Source organism: Balaenoptera physalus (genome assembly GCF_965194825.1).
Source record: "Balaenoptera physalus genome assembly, chromosome: 2".
NCBI classification, from domain to species: Eukaryota; Metazoa; Chordata; class Mammalia; order Artiodactyla; family Balaenopteridae; genus Balaenoptera; species Balaenoptera physalus.
This window is the reverse complement of record NC_138883.1, coordinates 45,350,512-45,377,857: the sequence shown is the minus strand read 5'-3', so window position 1 is coordinate 45,377,857 and position 27,346 is coordinate 45,350,512. Positions and strand designations below refer to the sequence as shown.

General features: G+C 33.4%; 1 protein-coding gene across 10 annotated transcripts in view; it reads left to right on the top strand.

The window, feature by feature from the left end:
- Nucleotides 1-27,346, top strand: part of KTN1 (kinectin 1) — a 119,337-nt gene that overhangs the window by 70,245 nt on the left and 21,746 nt on the right. For 5 of the 10 annotated variants that reach the window (XM_082450325.1, XM_082450332.1, XM_082450328.1 and 2 more), the window contains exons 11-33: nucleotides 2,770-2,936; nucleotides 3,352-3,420; nucleotides 4,846-4,883; nucleotides 5,557-5,647; nucleotides 6,041-6,109; nucleotides 6,636-6,673; nucleotides 6,818-6,899; nucleotides 7,706-7,774; nucleotides 13,647-13,681; nucleotides 14,100-14,190; nucleotides 14,882-14,950; nucleotides 15,569-15,606; nucleotides 16,287-16,377; nucleotides 16,527-16,595; nucleotides 17,701-17,738; nucleotides 18,298-18,388; nucleotides 18,465-18,533; nucleotides 19,013-19,050; nucleotides 20,374-20,464; nucleotides 22,371-22,439; nucleotides 23,517-23,554; nucleotides 25,041-25,131; nucleotides 27,146-27,232. In XM_082450325.1, the coding sequence (XP_082306451.1) occupies nucleotides 2,770-2,936; nucleotides 3,352-3,420; nucleotides 4,846-4,883; nucleotides 5,557-5,647; nucleotides 6,041-6,109; nucleotides 6,636-6,673; nucleotides 6,818-6,899; nucleotides 7,706-7,774; nucleotides 13,647-13,681; nucleotides 14,100-14,190; nucleotides 14,882-14,950; nucleotides 15,569-15,606; nucleotides 16,287-16,377; nucleotides 16,527-16,595; nucleotides 17,701-17,738; nucleotides 18,298-18,388; nucleotides 18,465-18,533; nucleotides 19,013-19,050; nucleotides 20,374-20,464; nucleotides 22,371-22,439; nucleotides 23,517-23,554; nucleotides 25,041-25,131; nucleotides 27,146-27,232 (1,628 nt within the window). The remainder of the gene's footprint in view (nucleotides 1-2,769; nucleotides 2,937-3,351; nucleotides 3,421-4,845; nucleotides 4,884-5,556; nucleotides 5,648-6,040; nucleotides 6,110-6,635; nucleotides 6,674-6,817; nucleotides 6,900-7,705; nucleotides 7,775-13,646; nucleotides 13,682-14,099; nucleotides 14,191-14,881; nucleotides 14,951-15,568; nucleotides 15,607-16,286; nucleotides 16,378-16,526; nucleotides 16,596-17,700; nucleotides 17,739-18,297; nucleotides 18,389-18,464; nucleotides 18,534-19,012; nucleotides 19,051-20,373; nucleotides 20,465-22,370; nucleotides 22,440-23,516; nucleotides 23,555-25,040; nucleotides 25,132-27,145; nucleotides 27,233-27,346) is intronic. The other 5 variants (XM_082450329.1, XM_082450324.1, XM_082450331.1 and 2 more) reach the window with 1 other exon arrangement.

The window sequence follows — 27,346 nt, the reverse complement described above, 5'->3', positions numbered from 1 at the left end:
CTCTGGTTCCTTGATCAGTTCTACATTTAATTTTTTTTTTTTTCTAAGAAGGACTCATTCCTACATTGTGAAGAGAAAAACAGCGAGAGCATTACCATTCCAAGTAGTTGACTTAATTTTTTTTGGCTGTGTTGGGTCTTGGTTGCTGCACGCAGGCTTTCTCTAGTTGCAGCAAGCGGGGGCTACTCTTCATTGTGGTGCGCGAGCTTCTCATTGTGGTGGCTTCTCTTGTTGCGGAGCACGGGCTCTAGGCGTGCAGGCTTCAGTAGTTGCAGCATGCGGGCTCAGTAGTTGTGGTGCATGGGCCCTAGAGTGCGTGGGCTTCAGTAGTTGCAGCCTGTGGGCTCAGTAGTTGTGGCGCACGGGCTCTAGGGCGCGTGGCCTTCAGTAGCTGTGGTGCGTGGGCTCAGTAGTTGTGGCACACGGGCTTAGTTGCTCCATGGCATGTGGGATCTTCCCAGACCAGGGATCGAACCCGTGTCCCCTGCATTGGCAGGTGGATTCTTAACCACTGTACCACCAGGGAAGTCCCCAAGTAGTTGACTTAAAACTGCATACTTAAATGCTAACTTTCACTACTTATTCTTAATTCGATGAATTCATTTAGGAAATAATGGAGCTTGTATTAGTGTGTTTTATCTATGTTTCCACTACTCCCCTTCCTCCCATGAAAGTGGTGGAGAGCTAGTAAAATATAGTTCCAGACACAAGGCTAGATCATACAGAGTTTTGGCTGTTTAGACCTTTGGTTTCCTCTGATTTTTTTCACTACTAGGTTTAATATTGAACCCTTTGGTTCAATATTTAAATATATCTAAGATGTTTGAAGGCCTTTTTCTTTATATATAAAGTTTGTTTTTATGTTAAGGTATATTAACTTATTTTTTAATTAATATTTTATATTTCATGAAAGCACATAAGGATTTTGCCAAAAAAATTGTAACTATGAACTATATGAAACTATCTATAAACTATATAACTATAAACAGTAAAACCTTACTCTGACCTGAAGATGTTACTTTTGTTTTTAGTGTTTTCTGTCATATTTCTAAATAAGCATATTATTTCTGCTTATACTGCTCTCCTCTTGATAGGCATCTGTTGACTTTCTGTTATAGAAAATGAGGGCTTAATACTCCCACACCATTCCTTCCACCTTCCCCTCATTCTCCCTATATGGTTCTACATACTTTTGATTGTACCACTATTTGATTTTAACATCATTATGACTGTGTAACTCAATGCTGAGCCAAGATTAATAAAATTGCAGTTCTTTTCTTGAGCAATGTTTTTTAATTTCCTGAAGCTAATTATTGCTTTATGTTTTTAACTTGCTTGATCTTTGTTTTATTGTTTCAAATTTTACCTAAGGTTAAACTCCTTAACACCCCCCTCTCCACCAGCCTCTAAACATATTAGATACTGGAGAAGTTATCAGTTTTTCCTGGGGACATATATGTCTTAGGAGTCCTCAGTCTTCCTGCTCCAGTACTCGTCGCTTTCTAGGTTGGCTCAAAAGCTGTCTTCTTGAGACTTCCTTTAGTCCCTCTACCCTGTTTTCGGGATCCTATGTCACTGCCATCTTTCTTGCTTTCCTCCCTCATTTAATAGCATATCTTTTAGTTGCTTCATAAGAGTATGTCTTGCAGTACATTTGTTGAGGCGTTGAGTATCTGAAAATGTTTTTATTCTTTCTACCTTCATTCTTGATTGGTAGTTTGACTGGATGTAGAGTTCTAGGTTGGAAATAATTTTCTGCACAGAATATTGAAGGTATTAATTCAGTGTTTTAACTTTTCCTATTATTGGTAAGAAATATGCTCCTGATTCTAATGCTGGATATTACCATTATGTGTTTAATTTTCAGGAGTTCTTTTTTGAGTTGTGTTCCATTCTGTTATTAGTGTCTTGTTATGGAAGGAACATCTTACTTTTCTTAAAACTATATAATACACACACACACATACACATTTTCTCTTCTTCTCTGTGTTTGCCTCTCTATCCTTGGTGGTAGTGTAATGTGTTCTTGTTTGTTTCTTTCCTCCCCTCTTTTGGAATTGTTTATGTTACAGGGCAGGGAGGCAACTCTCATGATACCTGGTATCTCTATTTCCTGAGCTTTTACTTTTCCCTTCCTCATCTCTCCCAAGTTAGTGATCATCTCTCCATTTATTTTATCTTAATTTCTTGTGATTTGGAGTTACATTTATTTTCTGATTGCATCAAAGACAGTTTGTTTTTGTTTCTCATTTTCTTTATTGTTTTGGGGTTATTGCTAAGAAGAGAAAGAGAAAAGTTTTACTTCATCTTATACCAGGACATTTGTCAGCCTTCAGCATCTTTCTCTGTTCTCCAGGTATGAGAGTACAGGGAATTGACAAGAAATTCACTAAATAACTTACTAAAGCATCTTTGGGGAAATTAAGAATGCTTGCGAGAAATGATATAACAGTTTTAAACATCCATGTACCATTCATTTAACACATTTATTGATTATGTATTTTGTGCCAAGCCTTGGGTACAACTCTGGGTATAGAGAAAAGGCAATCTCTGATCTCAAAAAGCTCACTCTCTGGGAGAGGAAGTGAATTAGTACAGTGTGGCAGATACTGTGAAAAAGGTAAGCATAGACTGCTCAAGGGAGCCATATGCAGGAAGCAGAGGAGAGATTCAAGGAGAGTATTCTAGAAGAGGCATTGCCTACACTAACGACGAATAGCAGTAACCAGGCCAAGGAAGAGACCTTTGTAAAATGCAATGTTTTGTTAGATTTACAGAGTAAATTTGTGGCCAAAGAAAATGAAGTACAGAGTCTGCATAGTAAGCTTACAGATACCTTGGTATCAAAACAACAGTTGGAGCAAAGGCTAATGCAGTTAATGGAATCGGAGCAAAAAAGGGTGAACAAAGAAGAGTCTCTACAAATGCAAGTTCAGGTATCTAATTTTCCCTCTTTAAAAAAAATAAAGACGGGCAGTGGTTGGATGTGTCTTGTGTAGAAGAGAGAGGGTAGCCTATCTTATCCTAATTCTGGAGTGCGGATGAATAATTCTAATTTAATCTTCAAGCGGTTGTCACAGTATGGTCTGAATATGTGCTCAAAGATGCCTTCACCCACAGTCTTATGCTTTTTATATTAGATTAGGAACAGTACAATGTATTCTTAATTTCTGCTTTGTAAATTAGCTCTCAGAATAGAATGCCTAATCGTTGTTTAAAATGACGCCTTTTGGAATCTAAGAGTGCCTTTTTAAAGGTAAACAGATGTACCTGTAACTCATTTTGTTCACATACATTGGTATATTTAACAGTACACTTTTCCCTCTCCTTTTTGGTTGCTCTCTATGAAAGGATATTTTGGAGCAGAATGAGGCTTTAAAAGCTCAAATTCAACAATTCCATTCCCAGATAGCAGCCCAGGTAATGGTGCTTTCTTATTGCTTGTCATTACTAATAGCTTCCTAGCTGTGTAAATAATCTGAGTGCTTGTTGAGTGCTGCGCACTGGATTAGTAGTTGGGTGACTAGTCAGTAAATCAACTGGATGATCCTAAGTGCTAAGCTCTCTGATAATTACGTATAGTGCTGTAAGAAAACACTACAGAAGAAATCCAAATGTGACTAATGGGAAGGTGGGTTAGAGAGTTTTTAACTTTAGGAGGAAGAAAATGTTTATTACCATCCTGTCAGAAAACAGGTGTCAAGAGTGATAGTTTATGTTTTAGAAGTATTCACTAAATATTGACTAGCCATAAGGGAAAACTTTGTATACCCTCAGGTGTTAGCAGTATGTTAACCATAGCTCTTAGGTTATATATGCCAAAGAATCATTTTTAAATTTATACTTCAGTATAGTTTGAGTGTGAAACCTTCCAAAGTTTTCTAGGTGGTATTGTAAAACCTGTTATTCTTTGGCATCATTCTTATGTAACATGATAGATAGGTAGATAGATATAGATATATACCCTTTAGAATATAAATAATATAACATTAAGAAGAGAAGAAACTTGCAAGTACTTAGCTTGTTTCCATAATATACATACTGTGAATTTCAGTTTCAGTTCTTCAACTTTAAAATTCTAAAAATTGTTTGTAGGAAAAGTAATAGCTTAGAATAGAAGTCATTTTCTGTGCAAAAAGTAGTTTTAATATTAAAAAGTTGTTTTTAACGTTCAGGCAAGTTGAAAATCCCCAAACTTTGAGGTTGTAACCATTTTTTTCCTTTCTAATTGTTTTCTTTGTAGAAACTATAGTCTAAAATTAATTGGGAAAGAATTATATAATATAGGAAAGGGTGTGTGTATATGGATGTATGTGTATATGTAAATTATTAACTCAAATTGGATTGAGATCTTAAGTTATAGATGAGAGGTAGTTCTAGAAAATTAATCAGTAACTTAATATTTAGAGAATGCTATAAGTACCTTTTGAAAAGTAAAGATGAACACGAGCATTACCAAACGACTTGTTATCTTAATCATGAATGGTATCATTTCATTATTGGAAATTGTTACTAAGGAAAAGAAGCACATGAATGAAAAATAGCCTTTGCTGCTGTTTTTCCTATTCATGTGTTGCTTGGCAGTTACATAGTTTTCAGACCTGTCAACTTACTTTATTAAAAATGTCTTATGATGTGTAATTCCCTAATACTGGCTGTTATTGATCAAATTTACTTTCAGAATATTAGCTGTTATTTAGTGAACATTCATCATGAGCCAGATACTTCCTTAACTTTATATACATTTATTTCTTTTAATTTTTAAAGCTTTATTGTGATGATTATTGTACAACTTTAAAACTTTCTCTTAAGGGCTTTTATGTTGACACTGTTTTTCTTTCTTAGACATCCGCTTCAGCTCTAGCAGAAGAGTTACATAAAGTGTAAGCCTGCCTTTCTATATTTCTCTTAAAATTGCTTAGTCACCACTAACTGATAGCTGTTAGATTCTACACTTATGACTGACTTTACGTTCTAACTTGTTCAAAAAATACTCTCAAGTAGATTTGGAGCAGCTTTTGCTTTTCTACCCCAAGCATTATGTATTCTATGTTTTTATGGCTTTGTCATAAAAAGAGTTGGGGAAGCTTTTTTCCCTTTGGGCTTTAGCAGTTATGTGGAAGAGATTATTGTGATTTGAGATTAGTGGAAGTTAGTTTTTATGTCTAATAAGTAGTTGTAGCTACTCTGTATCTAACTATATGGTGGTATGCCCAAAATGAAGTTCTTTTTTTTGGTGTGTATTGTATAATTTGCATAGACATGGATCACTTAAGTTCAGAAGACCTGAAATCTGTTTTTCAGATTGCCAGGCTTGTGAGCTTAAATTATTTAACTTCTTTGACCTCAAGTTTTAAAATAGGGGTATGTATTTTAAGGAGTTGTAGTAATGCATGTGACAGTTACTACTAAACTGATAGGGTCTATAGAAAGGGAAGGTACAGTTATGTGAAAAACTACTTAAGTAAGGATGACCATATTGAGGCTTCTAATCCTTTCATTTGTGACTTGACTTCTAAATGTTTATTGAATGTACAAATCTATTTCCTGTTAAAGGATCGCAGAAAAGGATAAGCAGATAAAACAGACTGAAGATTCTTTAGCAAATGAACATGATCATTTAGCAAGTAAAGAGGAGGAACTTAAGGTACAGTAATTCTTATAAATGGCTACAGTATTTTATAGTCATTGAATTACCCTGATCTTGTAATCAGTATGAGTGTCTGTGAAGACAGGAAAATACTCTAGATAGAATTCATTTGAATTCATTTGAAAAGTGTCTATCTCTTTTCTAAACTACAAAATCCTCTTTAGCCCTCTAAGAGGAGAAGTTCAAAGGCCTTTTCTCACATGATATTTATTATTCATAATAATTTGGGAAATATGTTAAATAACAGAAGTTGATGGTTTTCTTTCTGACTTAAGAAATTGTAATTTGAGACCTTTGCTTTGAGGCCTTTGCTTAGGTAGAAGAGATACATTACAAAAGTTAAAATTTAATATTAAATACTTCTAATACTATTTTTCCTTCTTGTTCTAGGATATACAGAATATGAATTTCTTATTAAAAGCTGAAGTGCAAAAATTACAGGCCCTGGCAAATGAACAGGTAGATCTTTATTGCTTTTAAGCATTTACCTTAGAATTACAGTTTGTTTACTTATTTTCATTGGTATTGCAAGCCTTAGTTTTACTCATGTAGATAGTAAACATAATGGTTACTTGTGTTTGGCTGCATGGTGTGTTGTTAAAACCCTCTTCTGTTTGACCATGACTCTCACAACTCACCTAAATGTTACTATGTTCATGTTGAAATTAATGTTTGATCCAAGAAATTGATCACTTTTGAGTTATCAGAGAACTCAGTTATAACACTTATGATGTGCTGATTTGTTTTAGCCTTCTGCCATTTAATCAGAAAAGGATATACCTTTTACTAGGATAAAAGTTGAACAGTGAGAAGTACAAAATACAAAATACTGGACAGCAAAACATATTACTGTAAATGTATGCTGTTGATTTAACTACTTACTCTAAATATATGAAAATATAACTTTAATATGTAAAAATAAGTAAAGAATAGGTTTGAGTGCTTCCTGAGAAATGATACAATTCTCATCTCATTTCTAACACAGGCTGCTGCTGCACATGAACTGGAGAAGATGCAAAAAAGGTGATTAAAGTATTGCTGTACATGGGCCATTCATACATTTATGTTCAAGTGTAATTGCAGAAGACATTGCTACTTATAGCTGATAGTTGTGCACATAATTTATGTAAGCTTTCTGTATATATGAAGTATTTTTTTTTCTCATAGTATTCATGTTAAGGATGATAAAATAAGATTGCTTGAAGAGCAGCTACAATGTGAAATTTCAAACAAAATGGAAGAATTTAAGGTGTGTAATTAAACTTGTCAACTCAGCTTTCTTTGAACAACTTGTATAATTTTCAGTTGAAGTGAATGTAGAAATACTACTTTTTTATATGTGATCACTCTGAAACAGTGTTTCTATAGTTTATTTGGGGACTTATACGAACAATTTTATCATAGACTTTTTGCTTTGATTATTTTGACTTACCTGTTTTTATAGTAGACTTTCGATACTTGTTTTGCCCCAACCTTTTCTTTACAGTTTTCATTTGGTAGTTTGAGATGGTTTTATTTGCCTCCATTGTTGGTGTAGTGCTAGTTTCTGGTCATGGCCAAACAGCTTGTGTATTATTGTAAAGCATTCTGATTGCCAGGGTACATCTCTGCATGCAGTAAGATTTGCTTTTTTTTTTTTTGCTTAATAGGAATCCTGTAAGTACTCACTTATGAAAGCAGGGTTTCCCAGAATTCATTGGCACAAACGATTAAACTCTTTGAAATACACATGAAAGGGTTCTAAGCACAGTGTTAACACTGTTTGGGATAAATCACATGACTGAATTAGGGGGGCTTGGTAGAAACAACTTTTTATAGATCATTGTATGTGTACATTATACTATTACTGTATTCCTGTTCTCTGGAAAATATGTTCATTGAAACTGTGAAAAATGGAGCCTCATGAGATTTGCATTCTTAGGTCAGTATATAATTCACCTGTCACTTTATAAGTACTTACAGTAATAATATGGCTTTGATTTTTTAAAAAACATTCAGATGGTTGCTTTGTTACCTTTTCTTAATAAAACAGTAAATTGAGATTCTTTCTTTTAGATTCTAAATGACCAAAACAAAGCATTACAATTAGAAGTTCAGAAGCTACAGACTCTTGTTTCTGAACAGGTAAGGCTTTTCATGAATTATAAGTTAGAAATATCCAATAGATAACAAGGTCTGATTCTTCTTAAGTAGTAATCACCTCGTTCATTTTTAGAAATTTTGTTTAAATGTAGATATGTCTTTTAATTGCATTTCTAGTCATCTTGTGCTAATCAAGTCTGTAAATTAAGGAAAATTTAATTTCTCTTCCTGAGAAAAAGCTAATGCTGTTTATAGCATTTTCCAAAAAAAAAAAAAAAAAAAGTTCAATAGGATGCATAAGAATAATTTCTTTGATGCATTTGGCTCTCAGGATAATAGTCAGACTTTTGGAGCCTCACTTTTTTCTGTAAAGCAGTGTGGATTCTTAAAAAGAGAATGGGTTTGAAACCTACAACCAGCACTTAAAAGTAGTGATGTTGATCAAACTGCTTAACCTTTCTAAGACCTCTCATTCCAAGTCTTCTACATTGAGATTTTACTTACATTATAAGCTTGTTGGATTTAAATCGGGGAGTTTATGTATAGTTGAGTAGCCTAGTGCTTTGCATATAGCAGACATCTTAAGCCTTAATTCCTTTCCTTTAGAATATTTATTTTTTTCCATCTCATCTCCACCCTCTATTGCCATCATACTTCTTTCTGTATTTATAGCAAGCCATCAAAACTGTAGCAGCCTGAATAAGCATGGCTCCATAAACTCGAGCCCCAGGTGATGTCTGTTTTGTGGCTGTTCCTAAGAGTTGCCTTCATACTCTTCTAAATAATTCTTCAAATTCCAGTTTTTAAAAATATTCTAGAAACACTTCATATTATATGACACATTAAAATGAAGGCATGTTTCTCTACTACTGTTAAATTTTGACATTTTATTAGAAGCTGAAGTGTAAGTTATTGCAAACGATATAGCACTTCCTTTAGCAGATGCATGCTTTCTTTTTTATTTTAAAATTCATATCTGTGCAGGTATTGAATTGGTGTAAGTAGCGGTGCCAAATGCTGTGGAAGTATTTTAGAAGTATTTTGTGAACATCTGTTTACTTGTCAAGAATTAATCCATTATTTGTTTTCCTCCCCCCCAAATATGGTATTTAAGTGCTTTGCATAAACTTTGTATATGCTTTACCCTTTCAAACTAAAGGTAATAGAGGAGAAAATGCTGAACAAATGATGTTTAGTGCATGGACATGACTTCATGCCAGTGTAATGCTCAAATGATGTTTAAGTTTTGTTCTTAAATCTTATTCCTATTTCCTTTTGTTGTTATACAGCTTTTAACAGATAAGGTATTTCATCAACTGTAAGATTTTTTTTCTCCTCAGTTTATTATCTCTGAAGTCTGGATGTATCTTAGTCTCTGGTTACAGTTTAAGTGGAGGCATCTTTAATTTTTAGTGTTATGTAAACATTTTACCAGTTGTGAGATGCAACATTGGTGACTTGGATTAGATAAAATACGATAGATATTTTTTGGCTGTGTTAATTCTTACCCAGAAAAGCAGAATGTAGTCCTTTTTTTGAGTTGGTTATCAGAGATTCTGGAACACCTATTTCAATATATAAAGTTTTAAACTTTCTAAAATTCACTTCATGGGAGGTAAAATAAATGCCTAGAAACTTCTGAATCTACCCTAGAATTCCAGTATTAAAGGTGCTGGTAATTCTTAGTTTTAAACAGAGTACCTGGATCTTTTCTTTTCACTTTTATTCTATACTAAAAATGATATTCTTCATCATTAGACAAGAGTAAAACCATTAGCATTAATTTTTTTTATTTCCCCCTTAAGGTAACATGATAGCCTAAGAATTGCCTAGTTTCCTCTAGTTTCTTTCTTTTTGGGGGGGGCGTTTGAATTGTATTTTATTAAAAAAATTTTTTTTTATTGAAGTATAGTTGATTTACAATTGTGTTTCTGGTGTACAGTAAAGTGATTTATATATATATATTCTTTTTCATATTCTTTTCCATTATGGTTTATTACAGGATATTGAATATAGTTCCCTGTGTTACACAACAGGATCTTGTTGTTTTAATTTCTTTCTTATTGAATCAGCCTTCTGTCTACTATAAAGCTTCTGTGTACTTTTAAATATTCTGTTAACATAACTTTTAGCATGAGATGAATTCTTTTTTTATGAAGAGTAGTTTTATGAAGAACAGTCCACAGAACAGAATTTCATAGCCACATTTTAAATTTTATTTAAAAGAATTATTTGATAAGAGGGGAAACTCATCTTTTAAGATTTGCTCTTTGGTAATTCTTAGAATTTTTCTTCTTGTTCCGAAAGCTCTTTTTTTTTTTTTTTTAAAGTAGTCTAGAAAGCATATGACTGTGACGTTATGTTTTTGGTTGTCATTGTGACTTCTCTCTCTGATGATCTTAGCAGACCAGAGAACCAGCTCTTTGGTTTTTCCTCTGGTCATTTTTATTGCCAATGCTAGTGAAGGAAGAGATAAAGATCAGCAAAATTTTAATTTCTTTCATTTCCACCTTTCTTTAACCCCTTCCTACCCAGCAGTCAGAATTCCAAGTGACAGTTGAGAGATGAACAGTTTAGTTATGTAAAATCAGTCTCTTTGCTCCATGGATTTTTATCCTGGAGGGAAAAATTGAGCTTATTGAAGCACAAACCAATAATGGTGCCAAGTTTTTGTTGTTTCTTTAGGTGTAGGAAGCAGAAAGACAGCAAATATCAGGTAAGGTAACCTGTTTATATACTAGAGAAGAGAAGACTCCATTTGGATGTAGGCCTATGGATAGATCATACAAATAAATCAGTTACTGAGATCTCATTTCTTCAGAATAAAATAATACTTTTTGTGGGGGAAGGTCCTGAGGTGTCTCATTTTTTTTTTGAGCATCTTGACTTTTTAGCAAAGGAACAGCATGACTTTTTACTAGTAGTTTTTTAAGATTCAAAGATAAAGATTATTAAGTAAAAACTGTAGCAGTAGGAAGTTTTTTTCTTTTGCCCTGCAGCCTGGTTCTGTTTTATTGCAGAATAATTCATTGTTGTATGATGTAGTTTTGAAAGTCATCCAGGGAGGAGAAAATTGGATTGGATTAGATTAATAATGTATAAAGGTAAAATATTGGATAGATAACTAAATTGGGTCGATTTCATGCAATTGAACATTCAGTGAGCAATTGACCAAGAGTACTTGTTAAACTGTAACCTTGTTAAAGGATATTCATTCCATTAAATTTTTACTAATGGAGAGTATGCTAGGTACTGTGCTACAATGCTAAGGCTACAGAGATGAATGAGACTTGGTTCTTGCCCCAAGAATATGGTTTAGTGTGGAGATAGGTGTACACACAGAAAAGTGTGATGAATAAAATTCTTCTTTTGAAAAAATTTTAAACTGTGTACAGGTTTAGAGGAAGAGATAATTCTATCTGAAGGAGAGTAAGGGTGAGGAGGTGCCACAGAGAGGGGACAGCTAAACCTGATTTTGAAAAATAGCCAAGAGTTTGCTAAACAGCTAAGGGGCAATCCAAACTGAGGGGATACAGTGTTAAAAGTCATGGCAGTGTGGCCAAATTGGCATATTCAGAGCATATTGGCATATTGTGGAAGTGCAAAGTATGAGGTGTTAAGGGGAAGAGAAAGATTTGCTAGGGCCTAATCATGAAGGACTTTGTAGGCTGTGTAAGGACCATGAGCTTGATCTAGAATGTGGGTATGCTGCTGAAGGATGTTGAAAGAATGAATCAGCATTTTGTCTAGTATTTTAAATGGATCATTCCGGTAACCATGAGGTGTTTGAATTTATGTGGTAGTGAAGTATGCAGTACTAAAGGTGTAATACAGCTAAATGATCAAGCTATGTATAACTAGGACTTAATAGTGTTGTCTTTTTTTAAAAATTGAGATACAATTGACATATTAATTTCAAGTGTGCAACATAATGATTCTACATTTGTGTTACTGTGAAATGATCACAGTAAGTCTAGTTAATGTTTGTCACCATACATAGTCACCTACTTTGTATTGTTTTTATGTGAGATGACATGCATCAAAAATAAAGATGGACAAAAGCCATCTTGATGAAAGATTTATAAACTTACTGCATGGTTTATTTTTCACAATTTATAAACATGATTTAATGTACTTTTGACAGCTCCTATCTCCTTTCTGATGGTAGGAAAGTTTTTTTTTTCCCATTCGGAAGTTCTCCTGTACCTCTCACAATGTAGTCCTTATGAACTCTAGAGACAGGGAGAAGAATTAGGGTATTGTGATATTTGAGATGAGTAAAGCTGAGGACCTAACCTAAGACATTGAAGAAAAGGGGGTTAATTTTTAGAAATATGTTATAAGTGGAATCTTATGACTTGGATTTGGTAATGGAAAAATTAATAGTATTTGTGAAAAATGGTTGTAATAAAATTGGAAAAAAATTACGAAACCAGCAAAATTAGGAGAAAGCAGGTAGGGAATGGGATGGGTAGAAGAGAATGTTGAAGGGAAACAGACCCCAAACCTGTTTTGTCAGGTTGCTTAGCTGCCTGAAGACATAGGAATGCTGAGGGGGAAACCTTGCTTCTGGACACATAGTAAATTATAACATTGAGGACTTTGTAAAGTCTTTGTAAAGTGTATGGGGGGGATGCTAGACGGATGGGTGAATGGTTGGGATCAGCTCACATGTCATGTTTTAATGTAACAAGGAGAATACGTTCTTGTGTTGCTTCTGCACTTTACAATCAATTTTATTTTATTTTTTACTTTTATAAATTTATTTATTTATTTATTTTTGGCTGCACTGGGTCTTCGTTGCTGCACGTGGGCTTTTCTCTAGTTGCAGTGAGTGGAGGCTACTCTTCTTTGCAGTGTGCGGGCTTCTCATTGCAGTGGCTTCTCTCATTGCAGAGCACAGGCTCTAGGTGCGTGGGCTTCAGTAGTTGTGGCACACGGGCTCAGTAGTTGTGGCTCGCGGGTTTAGTTGCTCTGTGGCATGTGGGATCTTCCTGGACCAGGGATCGAATCGGTGTCCCCTGCATTGGGAGGTGGATTCTTAACCACTGCGCCACCAGGGAAGTCCCTACAATCAGTTTTAAAACATTCTGTATATTGGCTTAGGTGGTGGTTATGTGAAATCTACATGTTAAAAATTCATTGAATTGTACACAGGATTTGTGCACTTGCCTTATATGTTAGTTTAAAAAAAAAAAAAGGGAACAAAGCCTCCTTCTTGGCCTGCAAGGCCTTAGAGCCTTGGCATTTTAGATTTGAAGAATTAATGTAAAGGAGGGGCTAATTCTCTTCTTATCCTTAATACTTCCTTTATAGTAATTAAAAACATACAAGGGACTAGTTCATTTTTGCCAGCCCATTTTATACTTCATCTTTTTCTGTGTCTTTTGTGTAGCCTCGTCTTTTCTGTCTTGTGTTTTCTTTTCTTTTTTTATAAATTTATTTATTTTATTTTTTTAAATTTTTGCCTGCGTTGGGTCTTCATTGCTGTGCACAGGCTTTCTCTAGTTGTGGCGAGCCCGGGCTACTCTTTGTTGCGGTGTGCGGGCTTCTCATTGCGGTGGCTTCTCTTGTTGGAGAGCATGGGCTCTAGGCATGTGGGCTCAGTAGTTGTGGCGCACGGCCACAGTTAGTTGCTCCACGGCATGTGGGGTCTTCACGGACCAGGGCTCAACCCGTGTCCCCTGCATTGGCAGGCGGATTCTTAACCACTGCGCCATCAGGGATGCCCCTGTCTTGTGTTTTCTGAATTCAGTAATTCTTTAACTATTAGCAGTCTTCAAACATGGATTATCTTCCTAAATTTTGTATCTAATTAATACTAATAGAATTCCATTTCTGAAGTAGTTTTACCTCATGCAAACTTGGTAAAATTAATCTTATTTTTTTTTCTTTTTTGGTGATTTTATTTTAGCCTAATAAAGATGTTTTGGAACAAATGGAAAGATGGTAAGAGATTAAATTTTTAAAAAATATTTTGATGACTCATTTCTACCAAGTTTGAGATAGCAGAATTATTAACTATATTAATCTAAATTCTTAAAATTTTCTTTGTACTTCATAATGGAAGAGAGTGGTGTACTATTGATTGATTTGGAATTACATTAAGTTTGTGGGTGTCATGTGTGGCCATGATTTATTTGTTTAGGCTAGCATGTAGGCATGCATTACTTGAATACATTTTAGTTATTGGTAAAGAGGGGCTACCCTTGGACCATGACCAAAGATCCTTAGAAACCTGTCTAGAATTGAAAGTTTATAAGGAACAGTGGGCATAGGAGTTGATCCATGTAAAGTATTTATTTAGAAATCATATCATTTTCTTTGAAAAATAGTTCATACATGTGTTTTAAATTTATAATTTCAGCATTCAAGAAAAAGATGAGAAGTTGAAGACTGTAGAAGAATTACTTGAAACTGGACTTATTCAGGTGGCCACTAAAGAGGAAGAACTGAATGTAAAGAATTTTGTATATTTGTTTTCCTTATGATTATTCAGTGAACATGAAGCAGTTTTACTGTAATGTGTAATATTTTTCCCATACCTTTTATTTACCCACATTTTATGAATTTATATGGTGTCCTTTTTTCATTAAATTTAAGATTTTTTTATAAATACAAAAATGTGTAGTTACCTATAGCATTCACTGCCTTAATGAAGTAGATATTATTGTTATGGTTTGTAATATATGCTCCCCCACCTCCACCCATGCCCGAATTATAACCAAACAATAACTAGTTACAAGAATAACTAGTGGACTTGATAAGTTCATGAAATAGTATTGGAGGCCATAGAATGGAGAGAATGCAGTTTTATTTTATGATTATCATTAGCCTTGATTAACTTAATTTGGATAGGATTGCTGGAAGAAATAAGGTAAAAGGTGTATTTGATTTTAGAGAGAGAAGTGGCTTGACAAGTGGTATACTGTGTGGTTTTCAGGTTGTGGAAACATAGGTAGAAATACTTGTGAGGATAATTGAACTAAAGTCCATTTGGCTAGCTCTGGAAGTTGCAGAATTGTAGACATATAGAGCAACTGAGATTTCTGGGCCTTCAGAGAGGAAAAGAAGCAGCTAGAGAAAAATGAGAAGCTAGCTTTTTTTTAGAAAATAAAAGTATGTTGTGCTTATGTGTCTTTGAAAAAGGCAATAAGAACAGAAAATTCATCTCTGACAAAAGAAGTTCAAGACTTAAAGGCCAAGCAAAATGATCAGGTAATATATTTAGTAGATCCTGCAACCATTCTCTTTTAAACGTTGGGCAAACCTGTTACCAAATATAGCAGCAAGCCTTTTTTTGTTCCTCCCTTCTCCAACATGGAATTTGTCAATTATAGTTTTAATCTGTGAATGATTGGTGACTTGATTGTCAGTAATAGAAGCTGCAATTTATTAAATGCTTACTTTATGCCAGGCACTGGATAGAGTATTCTAGGTAGGATGTCATTGCTTCTTACTATAGTGATAAAAGGTTTTGAATATACATATATAAAGTAAGACTCTAAATAATAGTAAAAGAGGTTACCTGAAGTTAGGAAATTTCCTATTTTCTCCTTATCTGGTTAGAATCATTGAGTCAATAATTTTAATATTTATCTATTGGTTTTTCTTTTGACCTACACTTACCATAAGTAGCTTTAAAGCTACTTACTTTCAAAGTGCTTTTCATTTTCATAATTATGACATTTTAAAAAATCTAGAAAGGATTACTTCCCAGGTTTACTTTTCCCGGGTTTTGGTGTAGTGGAAAATTTAAAGAACAACATACTTTTCTGTTTATGACCCATTTATATTTTGAGCAAATTACCAAGTAGGATACCTTCCTATTTCTAGGTTTCCTTTGCATCTCTAGTTGAAGAACTTAAGAAAGTGTAAGTAATGACATTATTAAACTGGTCTTTTTCTTTTGGTCCAATTTTATTAGTGCTCATAAATCTTGTTTTATTGTGCAATTAAGATGGCTAGGAGTTTTCATTGCTGGAATAAGGAGACTTAGCTGTGCTTTCCCAGTGCAATGTGATTGTTAAAAAATCAATTTCCATGATTGACTCCATTTATTAACTTGTGGCATCAAATTGTTAATTTTCTGTTTCTGCACCAGGAACTGTTAACAAACAGGTTATATTGGATAGAGATCAGTTCCTTGTATGTGTTGTTTTCTTGAAGTGTCTATAAAGTTTAATGCCATAATTGTATGTAAGTTCTGCCATAGCTTTCAGAGCCCTAGAAACCTATATTGTTGAGAGGAACTCAATTCTCCCTAGTATTCTTTGGGGTGCAAATCTTATATTCCCTGTGCACTTTGGAAACATGTCACCAGCTTCTCCTTGCGTGCATAGGCTTCAGCCATCTGGTAGTTACTGCTTAATTCTCATTTAGGAAGAGCTTTAAGTATTTTTTTCCCCTTCTGTCTGCAAAATATGGTTGCTCTTTTACTTAAAATGGGAAGAGTTGATTTGGTACTATTCATGATTTGGTACTATTTTTATATCTTAGTTGGTATATCTTGATGATTTCTCCCCAAGTTTAATATTGCATTTCTTTATCTAAGGATCCATGAAAAAGATGGAAAGATCAAGTCTGTGGAAGAGCTTCTGGAAGCTGAACTTCTCAAAGTTGCTAATAAGGAGAAAACTATTCAGGTATTGAGAGAGAGAAAACTTACGTTTTGCTTTTTTGTTTATCAATTTTAGTGAATACCATTTAATTTCATGTGTTTGTCTATACATTGCATTTTATGTCAATTTCTGTGTTTCCATTGTCCAATCTTGTCTGTTTTGTCATTGTCAAGGATTTGAAACAGGAAATAGAGGCTCTAAAAGAAGAAATAGGAAATATCCAGCTTGAAAAGGCTCAACAGGTAAAAATCCCAGAGCCATAGCATGACAGATTCATTAGTGTATGTGTATTAATGAACTATTTGGTTTTTTTCTTGTTACTCAGAAGAAAACTTTTAGTAGTGTGCTGTAAGTATATTGGGTTATGTGCTTTTTATTATTTTTGCCTGATTTGAGAAAATGTTCTTAATATTTTAATCAACATATCTTTTAACTGTTTAAAGTTTTTTTCTGGAAAGTTTTCTATATTAATGTTTCATTTTAGTTTGCCAACTTAAAAAAACAAAACACTTTGGTAAACCTTTTTTTTTTTAACTGCATGTTCCAAAATATTTTGTTATAGACTGTGTATTGCTCAACCTTTGCCTATAGAATAAAGTACAGATTTCATTGGGGGATTTCAGAGGTAGATGTGGTTACTGGAAATAGATGGGTGGTTTTGGTGAATATAATCTGATAAGGTTTGATTGAAAAAAGTGGTGAGATTGCATGGAAGAGATGAGTCATTCATTCATCCAACCAACAGATTCATTCAGCAATATTTATTCAGTTCCTCCTACTTATCAAAGTACTATGTTAGTGGTTGGAGATAATGTGTTGAATGAAATAGGGTATGAGGAAAAGATTAAACTCTTAATATAGACTGAGAGTTCAGGAAGGTCTCCTCCTGAGGAACTGACATTTAAGCGAAGATCTGAAGGGACTGTGAGAAGGCAGTGGGGAATAAAAGGTACTATTGAACTGTGTGTGGTAAGAAGAGGAGATTAAAGAACAGTATAGAGTACTGTTGAGTAGTTGGCCTTGAAGACTGGGAAGAAAAAGCGCTCTGACAAGGTAGGGAGGTATGTGGACAGTTAATATTCTAATTTTCACAATTTAAAAAAGTATCACATTGTTTAGACTTATTCATAACCATATTCCTTGTCTCTTCTACCCCCCCCACCCCCATTTTTAATTTATTACTCTTACTGTCATTGGAGTCAAGAGAAGGTGAAATCAAGTCATCTCATTTTGGCTAGGTCTTTGTAATTTGAAGTGTGCACATTTTAAGGTTTACCATAAAGCCTACTAAGGTAAACTGAAAGGATTATGAATTGCTTTTTTTCTGCTTCTTTCTTTATATTTTAGTTATCTATCACTTCTCAAGTTCAAGAACTTCAGAACTTGTAAGTACCATTTGCCTCATTTCCCTTTAATATCTCTCTTCCACAAGTTAAATATAATTATAATGAAAATCATAGCTCCTTTTTATTTGATTTCAAGTAATATTTTAAAGAACATCAAATTATATCTCACAAAGGCCTCAAAGTCTTAAATTTTTCATTAGGATTTAACCTGTAGGTTTTTTGATGGGAATGGGGATAGAGTGGAAGTCTTATTTTTCTGCTTTATAATCTGAATGTGACCTTCAGCTGACATGTTGCTCTTTGCCCATTTTAATAGCCACTGTGAAACTGGTTATATATTTCATACCCAAACTAGTTGTGATAAGCTAAATTTGCTGGTATTGACTTAAACAGGGTGTTAAGGGGTGGGAGTAGAGCTGCTGCTTAATTTGATATCTCCAAAATCTTATATGCCTTTATACTTAAAATATTTATTTTTTAGTTTATTTAATCAGTTTGGGTTATGAGTACAACCTAAAATACACTTTTCCAGTCTCCAGTATTTTTGCTTTGTTTAGTCATGTAACATTTTCATTGATAGTTCTTAACTTATTGTTAGATTAAAAGGAAAGGAGGAACAGATGAATACCATGAAGACTGTTTTAGAAGAGAAGGAGAAAGACCTAGCCAATAGAGGGAAATGGTTACAGGTGAGAAGTTAAAAACAGTAGTAAATACCTTTTTTATACTTGAGTATCACTTTTATTTAGACCTATTCTTTTTCAGGATCTTCAAGAAGAAAATGAATCTTTGAAAGCTCACGTTCAGGAGGTAGCACAACATAACTTGCGAGAGGTATAGTATTAACAGATTACCAGCATATTTTATAAAACATGAGGAATCTTTATTTTGCTGTACTAGGAAATAAAGAAGTTAATATGTTCTCTGAGATTTTTGCCATAAATATTACTGTTGTATTGTTGTTTTGTTGTTGATAAAATAAGTTAACTTTTATCCCTGTCAAGTCTACTACTGCCTCATTTGTCAACCTAAGTCTGAAAGAATTTCCTCTCCTTACTTTTTCAGATGGAGTCTTATTCTCATTTTTAAGTGTCTGTGTTTAATTGGTGTATTAATCTGTAATCCTTTAACAAATAGATATTAACAATTAAGTTAAATAAAGAAAATCCATTCTTTGTTTTATGAATGGCCCAATCTTAAATTTACCACATATAATTGTGCTTTTATTTTCCTGGTGAGTGATTCTATAGATAATATATTGTAGAACCTGATCTTTTTGATGTTATAATTAAAAATGTGAATCTGTTTCTTAGGCATGTTCTGCCTCACGATTTGAAGAACTTGAGATTGTGTAAGTATACTTTTAGCCAGCATTTTAAAGAGGAACTTCTCAATATTTTCTAGACTGTCCTTGAATATTATGATGAGTTTCTTCTAAGTTATTAACTTTCTTGTTAAGTAGAAATTATAGTCCAGGGGCAAATAAGTTAAATCTCTGTTTGGTATAATAAAACAGAGGCCTTTCAAATGCTTTCTGATACCTAGAGACTTTATCTTTTCCAGATCCTTCAAATGCATTTTCTGAGATACTCTTTCTGCTAATATAGACTGGTTGGTTTTATTTAAGTTTTCTCTCTCTCTTTTTAAATGAAGTATGTAATTATTATAAAGAGAGGTTAAATTTATTTCAAATCAGAATCATTTTTAGTATTTGAAAGAATAACATCTCTGAATTAACCAGATGATAATCTTAGCCATAATCTTGATAATGAATATTGAATCTTTCTATAAAAGTAACTTGCCTTTGGGGCAAGTTGTATCAGTTAATGCTGTGCCGATTAGTAAAAATACTGAATCTGATGAGCATAGGAGCTATCAGTCTTAATAGATGTTATCCTAGAAAATTTTTATCCTATGAAGTCTGTTTTCTTAAAGTAAATCAGTCTACAGTGGTAAGAAAGGTATCTGTACTTCATTGTTTTGGCCTTCTATCAATTACTTTTAAGAGATTTTTCCTTTGATGTAATCTCATCAGTCTTTATTGATGTTTAAGAAGTGACCCTTTGAAACTGTATCTTTAAAAAAGTAAGATATTGAAGATATTTATTAGGTCATTATCTTTATGGAGAAAAAGGAGATGTTTTTATTGGCACTAAGATTGCTCATATGTACAACTAACTGTTTATCTTATGGGCATTGTATAACTGTCAAGGTGCTTTTGTATCATTTGCTAATAGAAAGCTTAGGGACAGGTTTGAGGCCTATTTGTAGTAGGTATATAGATCATTAAAGTATGATTTTAGATTTATTTCTACCTCACATTAAAGAAAATTAATATAATATTTGGGGGGGCATTTTTAGGTTTACAGAAAAAATTGAGAGAGCAGTACAGAGAATTTCTGTGTACCCTCCTTCCCCATTTTTCTTATTTACATCTTGCATTTGTGTGGTAATTTGTTACAACTGATGAACCAAATCAATATATTGCTATTAACTAAAGTCCATAGTATCCATTAGGGTTCACACTTTTTGTACATTCTAGGGGTTTTTGACCAATGTATGATGACATGTATCCATCATTACAGTATTATAAAAAAAAGTTTTACTGTCCTAAAATTCTCCTGTGCTCCACCGAGTCACCTAACTAAATATAACATCTTTGTAAAAATTCTAGGTTGAAAGAAAAGGAAAATGAAATGAAGAGATTAGAAACTGTGCTGAAAGAAAGGGAGAGTGATCTTTCTAGAAAAACAAAGCTGTTACAGGTAAATATGTTTACTTAAAATTATCACGTGAGTTACTGTCTTTGCGTGTTTGAAAACAGTTTTAACTACTACAAAAGAAAATTGAATACAAAATGACATTCCCTCCTACCCAGATACTGGGTCTCATTCCTCAGAGATAACTACTATCAATTATTTATATATCTTTTGAGCAAGCGCCCATGCATAAAATGTGTGTGTGTGTGTGTGTGTGTGTGTGTGTACTTAATAGTTTTTAAACATATCGTATTTAATCATACACAATTTTGTATTTTGCTCCCCCCACCCAATTAATAATGTTTTTGAGGTCCTTCCACATAAGCACATTTTTATCTTTAACGTTGAATGGCTTCATGGTATTCTTTTGTATGATTGTATTATCACTTATACAACCAGTCCTGGTTTATGGATACTTAGATTATTTAGAGTTGTGTTTCCTGTTACAACAGTTTTATGGTGAATATCCTTACACACGTATTTTCAATACTTATGCTACTATATCTGTATTTATAATTCCTGCAAGTGAGATTTTGGGTTTTATGCAGAGGGTTTTTTTCCTTTTTGAAAGTGATAGTTTTAAAATAGAAAATAGTATCTCTTCATCTTCATGTAGTTAGTATTGAAAGTCCTTACAGAACATTGTTTTGAAGAAATAGGAAATTTTAGGTGTCTGCACTGTCTCAGATACTTGTGCTCACATTTCATGCTCCAAGGGTTGGTTCTGTCACATTCCCTTTCCTTCCCAAGTAGGTTCATTTTAAATTTTGTCAGATAATGCTAAATTGTCCTCCAAAGTGTTTTTACTAATTTATACTCTCCAACAGACTAAATTACAACTAAACAACTAAATTGCACTAAATTAAACAACCAAACTACAACAACTAAATTACACTCTCCAACAGAGAGCCATTTCCTTTTCATCCTCTTCAACACCGATGAAGATGAAAACATTGGATATTATGCTTGAAAGATGGTCAGATTATTGTAATTTGCATTTGACAGAGAAGTTAAGCACTCATCATTTGTATATGAATTGGCCTGTAATTTTTCCTACATTTTCCCCTCTGGGTTGATTTTTTTCTTACTAATTTATAAGATCCTTTTTACATAATAAGGAAAGTTAGCCTTCTGTCATGTGAGGTGATTTATTTTAGTCTTTCTTTTGACTTAATCCCCGCGACCCCCCCACCCCACCCCAGCTTTGGAAACTTTTATGTACTGAAATGTAAGTAGTTTGCTGAGTTTGAAATGAAAGTAATCTCTCACTCTATGATCATAAAAATGTTTTCACATGTTTTCTTCTAATACTATGTTTATAATTTATTTATTTTTTGCTTAGATGTTTTATTCACATGTAATTTATTAGAGTAAGTTATAAAAATAGCATTTCAACCTTAAAAAAATAAAAGACTAGCCACATTATTAAATAATCGATTATTACTTGACTGTAGTGGCTCTGTCCCCTGCCCCGAACATTTAGCAATATTTGGAGACATTTTTGGTTATCACAGCTGGCGGAGGGGTCCTACTGCATCCAGTAAATGGAGGCTGTGGATGCTGCTGAACGTCTTACAGTATGTGGGCGGCCCCCACAGTAAAGAAAATACGGCCCAAAATACCAGTAGGACTTGCCCTACTGATCTGAGGTGTCACCCTGTAGTAAATTCTGACATGTGTTTGGGTCTGTTTCTGGATCCTGTTTTCTTCCATTGAGACATACCCACTCCCAGGCTAGTACTGAATAATTGAATTATTCTAATTTTGTAATATATTTTAATATAGGGCTTATTACACCCTTTAAAAATTGTTACTGTTGTAGAATTTGCCTGGTTTGTATGATACGTTTTAAAGCTTATATGGAAAATAAAAGCTCTGTCCATGTGTTCATGTTTAATTTTTGTTTAAATAGGAAGCACAAGATGAAAACAAATTGTTTAAATCCCAAATTGAGGAGCTTAAGCAGCAGAACTACCAACAGGTAGGTACTGTTAGATGCCTTGCCTTTTATTTATGTGGTAAAAAATTTTATGACTCATGACCGTAAGTATTACCATTTTGCCTTTTCATTGAGAATAAAGTATGTGTTGTTTTATTTATAAGTGTTTATCAAATCTCCTAAAAAACAAAGCAGTTTGCTATGCCATAGCCAAGATAAGATAATCTATAATTTATAAAGTATACACAAATAATACTACTATCTATTTTCCAGCTCTGTTGTATATCTGTGTGTGTATGTTTTCAGATCCTTTAGAATGCCTTTCTTAGCAAGTCAGGTAAAATCCTGTAGAGGTCAGTTTAAAAACATGTGTATACCCTACTTCCCCTTTCTGCAAACAAAACATCTATAATTGGAGAGAAACTAAGAAATGTGTAATATTATAAGTAATAGTTTACCACCATTTAAAATACTTTTTCAGAGTATAATTCTGCTTGGTAAAAATAAAATGTGTGTTTTTTAAAAAAAATAATGTTAACCAATATATTATTTAAATTAATTTATGTTATGAATGTATATGGATGAACTCGGAAGTATTTTGAAGGACAAAAGAATTAGAGTCCTTGTCGACAAGAAGTTTATAGTAGTTTCGTTTGGGAGATTATAGTCATCAGGAATAAATACCATATGTGAAGGGCTATGTATCTTTACGTATTATGAAAAATTAAATTTTTGTTATATGCAAGTTAACTAACTTTTCCTACTTTTCCTTCATTAATGGTATTTTTTTGACTTTTGGAAGCTTAGTGTAGTCAAATATGAATTATGCATTATGAAAATTTAAGGTATTAACTCAGTGCTTTGCACATGATAGGAAATTGATAAATATTTGTTAAATGAAGAGTTTAAGAATATGGTGACAATGAAGATTTAGATTTAGCACTCAGTACATTGTATAAATGTGTACATGTTTTTATTAAAATTACTTTTTGATGGCATATAGAATATATGATATTTTTACCTTTGGTGTTGTCTCAGTTTATGTCTGAGAACAGATTTAATTTTTTTGAAGTCTTCTAGAAAGCTTTGTTTGAAAATAACATTTAACTGTTTTAATAGGCATCTTCTTTTCCCCCTCATGAAGAACTATTAAAAGTGTAAGTAATAATTCTTATTCACAGTTTGGGAAGTGGCAAGTGTTTTTATTAACTAAACAGTTCTCAGATAAGCAATTTAATGTAACTGCAAATGCTCCCCTAATTTTTACAGTTCTATTTGGATTTCTTGGACTGTAGGTCAGTAGAGCTTAGCTGTGCCTTTGGCTGAGCTAAATGTATCTTTTATGGTATTTGGATTTCTTTGAACATTTTGTTGAGGGTGATACTGGTTTTTCAGGCATTCAGAAAATATCTAATCACATTTAACTATATTTTGAAGCCTTTACTGATTTACCTTAAATTATCTCAATTATCCTCCTGATATCATTGTGGAATTGAATGGTGCACATTTTGGTTTAGCTTCTGCATTAAAAAAGCAAATCTCGTAATCTTTATGGTTACTCTCTTTTAAGGAGTTTTTTCTTTTAACTGAAACATTTTTATTGTGGGTCTGTATTTTTCTCTAAGAGGCTGCGTTTAAGGTCATTTCAGATAAGTTGGTATGTTTCAACATGTTAAATGTCAACCACATGAAGTATATTCAGTGATATATCTGTATGTTCTTCCATCTTGACTTGTTTACACAGTTGGTAGTTTACTAGTTTAGAATTATTTACTATTAAATTGAGTCTTGAGTTTGACTGTATAGAGCAAGGGTCAGCAAACTTTTTTTATAAATGGCCTGACAGTGAATATTTTAGGCTATGTGGGCCACGTAGTGTCATATTCTTTTTTTCCTTTTTTCCCTACAATTCTTTAAAAACATAAAATCAGCTCTTGGCTCAAGGGCCATACAAAACCAGACTGTGGGTCATGCCCTGAACCCTAGTTTGCCAACCCCTTATATCGAACCTTATTCTTAGGGAAGAGCGATTTGTACTTTAATATTCTACCCAAGCCTCCTCTCAGCTATAACAGAATCAAATTGTGACTCTTTGCCATTTCTTTCTGCATTTCTGGGAAGTAACTAACTCATTTGATAGAACCAGAAAAACATGAATCCCAAGACTGTTATGAAAATGAAAAGAGAATACCTACCTCACGTTAATATCATGCTTTTATTGTGGGTTAGCCACTTAAAGTCATAATTGATTTCATTACCTTCTGGAAAAAAAAATATTTAAGGAACTGTGTCTACATCAGTTTTTACTCTTCTGAAAATAGCTACTTCACTGCCCTAGATAAAAATAGAAGTGACTACAACTACAGCTGTTCATGTATTCATGAACTGTTTCTTAGGGGATGATTTCTCTTTAGCATAAATGTCAGTATATCATATTGTAAAAATATATTTAAAAGTTTATTTCTGAAAATAGGAATTCATGGATAGGCTTTCTGTGGTAACTGTGGTTAAGCTTAAAGAGTTTGCCTATTAGGTTAATGCATTTTTCAAAGCATCATCTACTTGCTGTTTTTATTGTAGTAACAAATAATATGTTCACTGTTTACCTAAAATATTGTTATATATATTCATGTTCTGGTTTAGAATTTCAGAAAGAGAGAAAGAAATAACTGGTCTCCAGAATGAGTTAGCTTCTTTGAAGGATGCTGTTGAACACCAGAGGAAGAAAAACAATGTAAGCAAATCTTTATCAGAATAAAGCTTTTTATTATTATTATTTCACTGAAATATCATGGTTAAGAATTTTTTAATCAACTTTTACTTTAGATTTCTTAATCTTTGTAGGAAAGTACTGTTTTGTGTGTAGGTTTTATGAGAGGATTATTGGGGAAATCACTTTATTAGAGAGTGGATTTTTTTAATGAATAAATGGAAAGTCCATTTTGTACATGTCTGAATATCATTTTAAATGTTGACGTTAACAATTATTACAGCTACAGATTTTTTTTTTTTTTAACTATAGTTGACTTTCTGTTAAACTTTTATCTGGAAAAATTATTCTTTCAGCTCAGTATCTTAAAATTAAAGGTTTTTGTTCTTATTTTGATTGGGCTAGCCTTTTTGTAAGCTGAAAGTAATGCCAGTATTCAAACCTAGTATTTTCAGTAATTAAATGTCTTTCAAAGTCTTCTGGCACCTCCCTTTTTAAATTGAGAGGTGTTTCAAATTTTGGTAACTAAGCATATTAGAGGGCTCAAAACCTGAATACATTTAGGTTAGAATGGAAGGGATAGTGAAATATTAACAAGTAGTAAATTTAGATGAGTTTCTTAAATTCTCTCTGACCAGAGGATGATACCTTTAAGTAGAATGCAAGCGTTCTTGTTAGACGAGGAATTTTTGCACACAGAAGTATCATTGTTAAGACTTGAGCAAGGTCAGAAATGTTATTGAAATCTAAGCGGGTATTTTCTAATGAGAGCTAATTTTTCAAAGTTTGCGTTAATTTGTTAATTTAACAAGTTGACATGTTCCTGCTCCTCTGAGTTTGTCAAAATTAGGTATGTGAATTGCCCTTTGTGTGTTTGTGTAACATTACTAATAGTATTGCTTGGCCAGAAAACCTAAGCTGAATTTGCCAGTATTACTGTTACCATCTTAACTGTGTTTTATTATCGGGATTCTGAGATAAGGAAGGTATAGTAATGCCAGTCTAATGCCTCAGCAGCAGCAGTGCTGGAGGCACTGAAGTGTGTGAAAAGAGCCAGGACACTGGAGGCCAGCAGACTGCAAAGTCAGTCCATTCTAGTTCTGCCCCCTCATTTGCTGTGTACACTTGGTCACATTTATTAACCTACCTGAGCTGTGGTTTTGCCATCTATAAAATGGGAATAAATACCTCTTAGGGTTGTTATGAGGATAAATGAAAATTTATGTGACATGCCAAGTACAGTGTTGGGCACATAAGTAAGCATTCAGTAGATGGTGATTATTGGCTTTAGTTTTTGTTTTTAATCTGTTTAGATTTCTAAATCTGAAGAAAGGCTGAAATATAGCAGATTGTCCTTATTAGTATTTGCTAATGAAATGCTGTTAAAATAGATCTTTCAGAACTCAGTTTCCAAAGGCCTCTGTTTCTCTTTCTAGCCTCCTCGTTTGCCTTGATCAAGTAGCTCATACAGTTCCTGTCAGGTTGCTTTTTGGTATGCACATTTGACCATGCCAAGAAAGATAGAGAAATACAGTGAATTCCTATGTCATTCCTAGGTAGACTTGAAATGTGTTAAATCAATAAAACGTATTTAGAGAAAAAACTGTTATGCTGCAGTGGAAAGTCCCATGAGTGATATTGGGTCCTGTTTAAAAATCACACGTAAAGCTTTTTGTAATACTTGTGTATTTGTTCTGTCCTTAATTCTCTAATATTCGATGTACCTGAAATTATATTTGTAATCTTGGTTTCTGTGTTTACTTTTGAATGCTTTTTCTTCTTTGTTATGTGTGCATAGTAATTACTTTAAAGCTGGCATATTTGGTGTGTATACTAAAACATGGGAAGTGGGCATCTTTATTTTCTCATTCAAACTTCTAAACATTGCTTTTTATTTTTTTGCTAATATACATATTTTCCCATTGAAATAATTTTGCAGTAAGCAGCAGTTAAATGCAGTGCAAAATACTGATGAAGCAAAAAGCAAAAATCTTTCAATAATGGATAAACTGAAATCATTCTTTCTAAAAATGATTAGGACCTTCGGGAGAAAAACTGGGAAGCAATGGAAGCATTGGCATCAACTGAAAAAATGCTGCAGGACAAAGTGAACAAGACTTCCAAGGTTGTAATGCTAACTCCTAGAAACAATCCACTGAACAGAGAAAATCTGCAGCTTGTCTTAAAATCAGACTAAAGCATTTAATTTTACTGCAATTTAAATATAAAAATCTCCTTA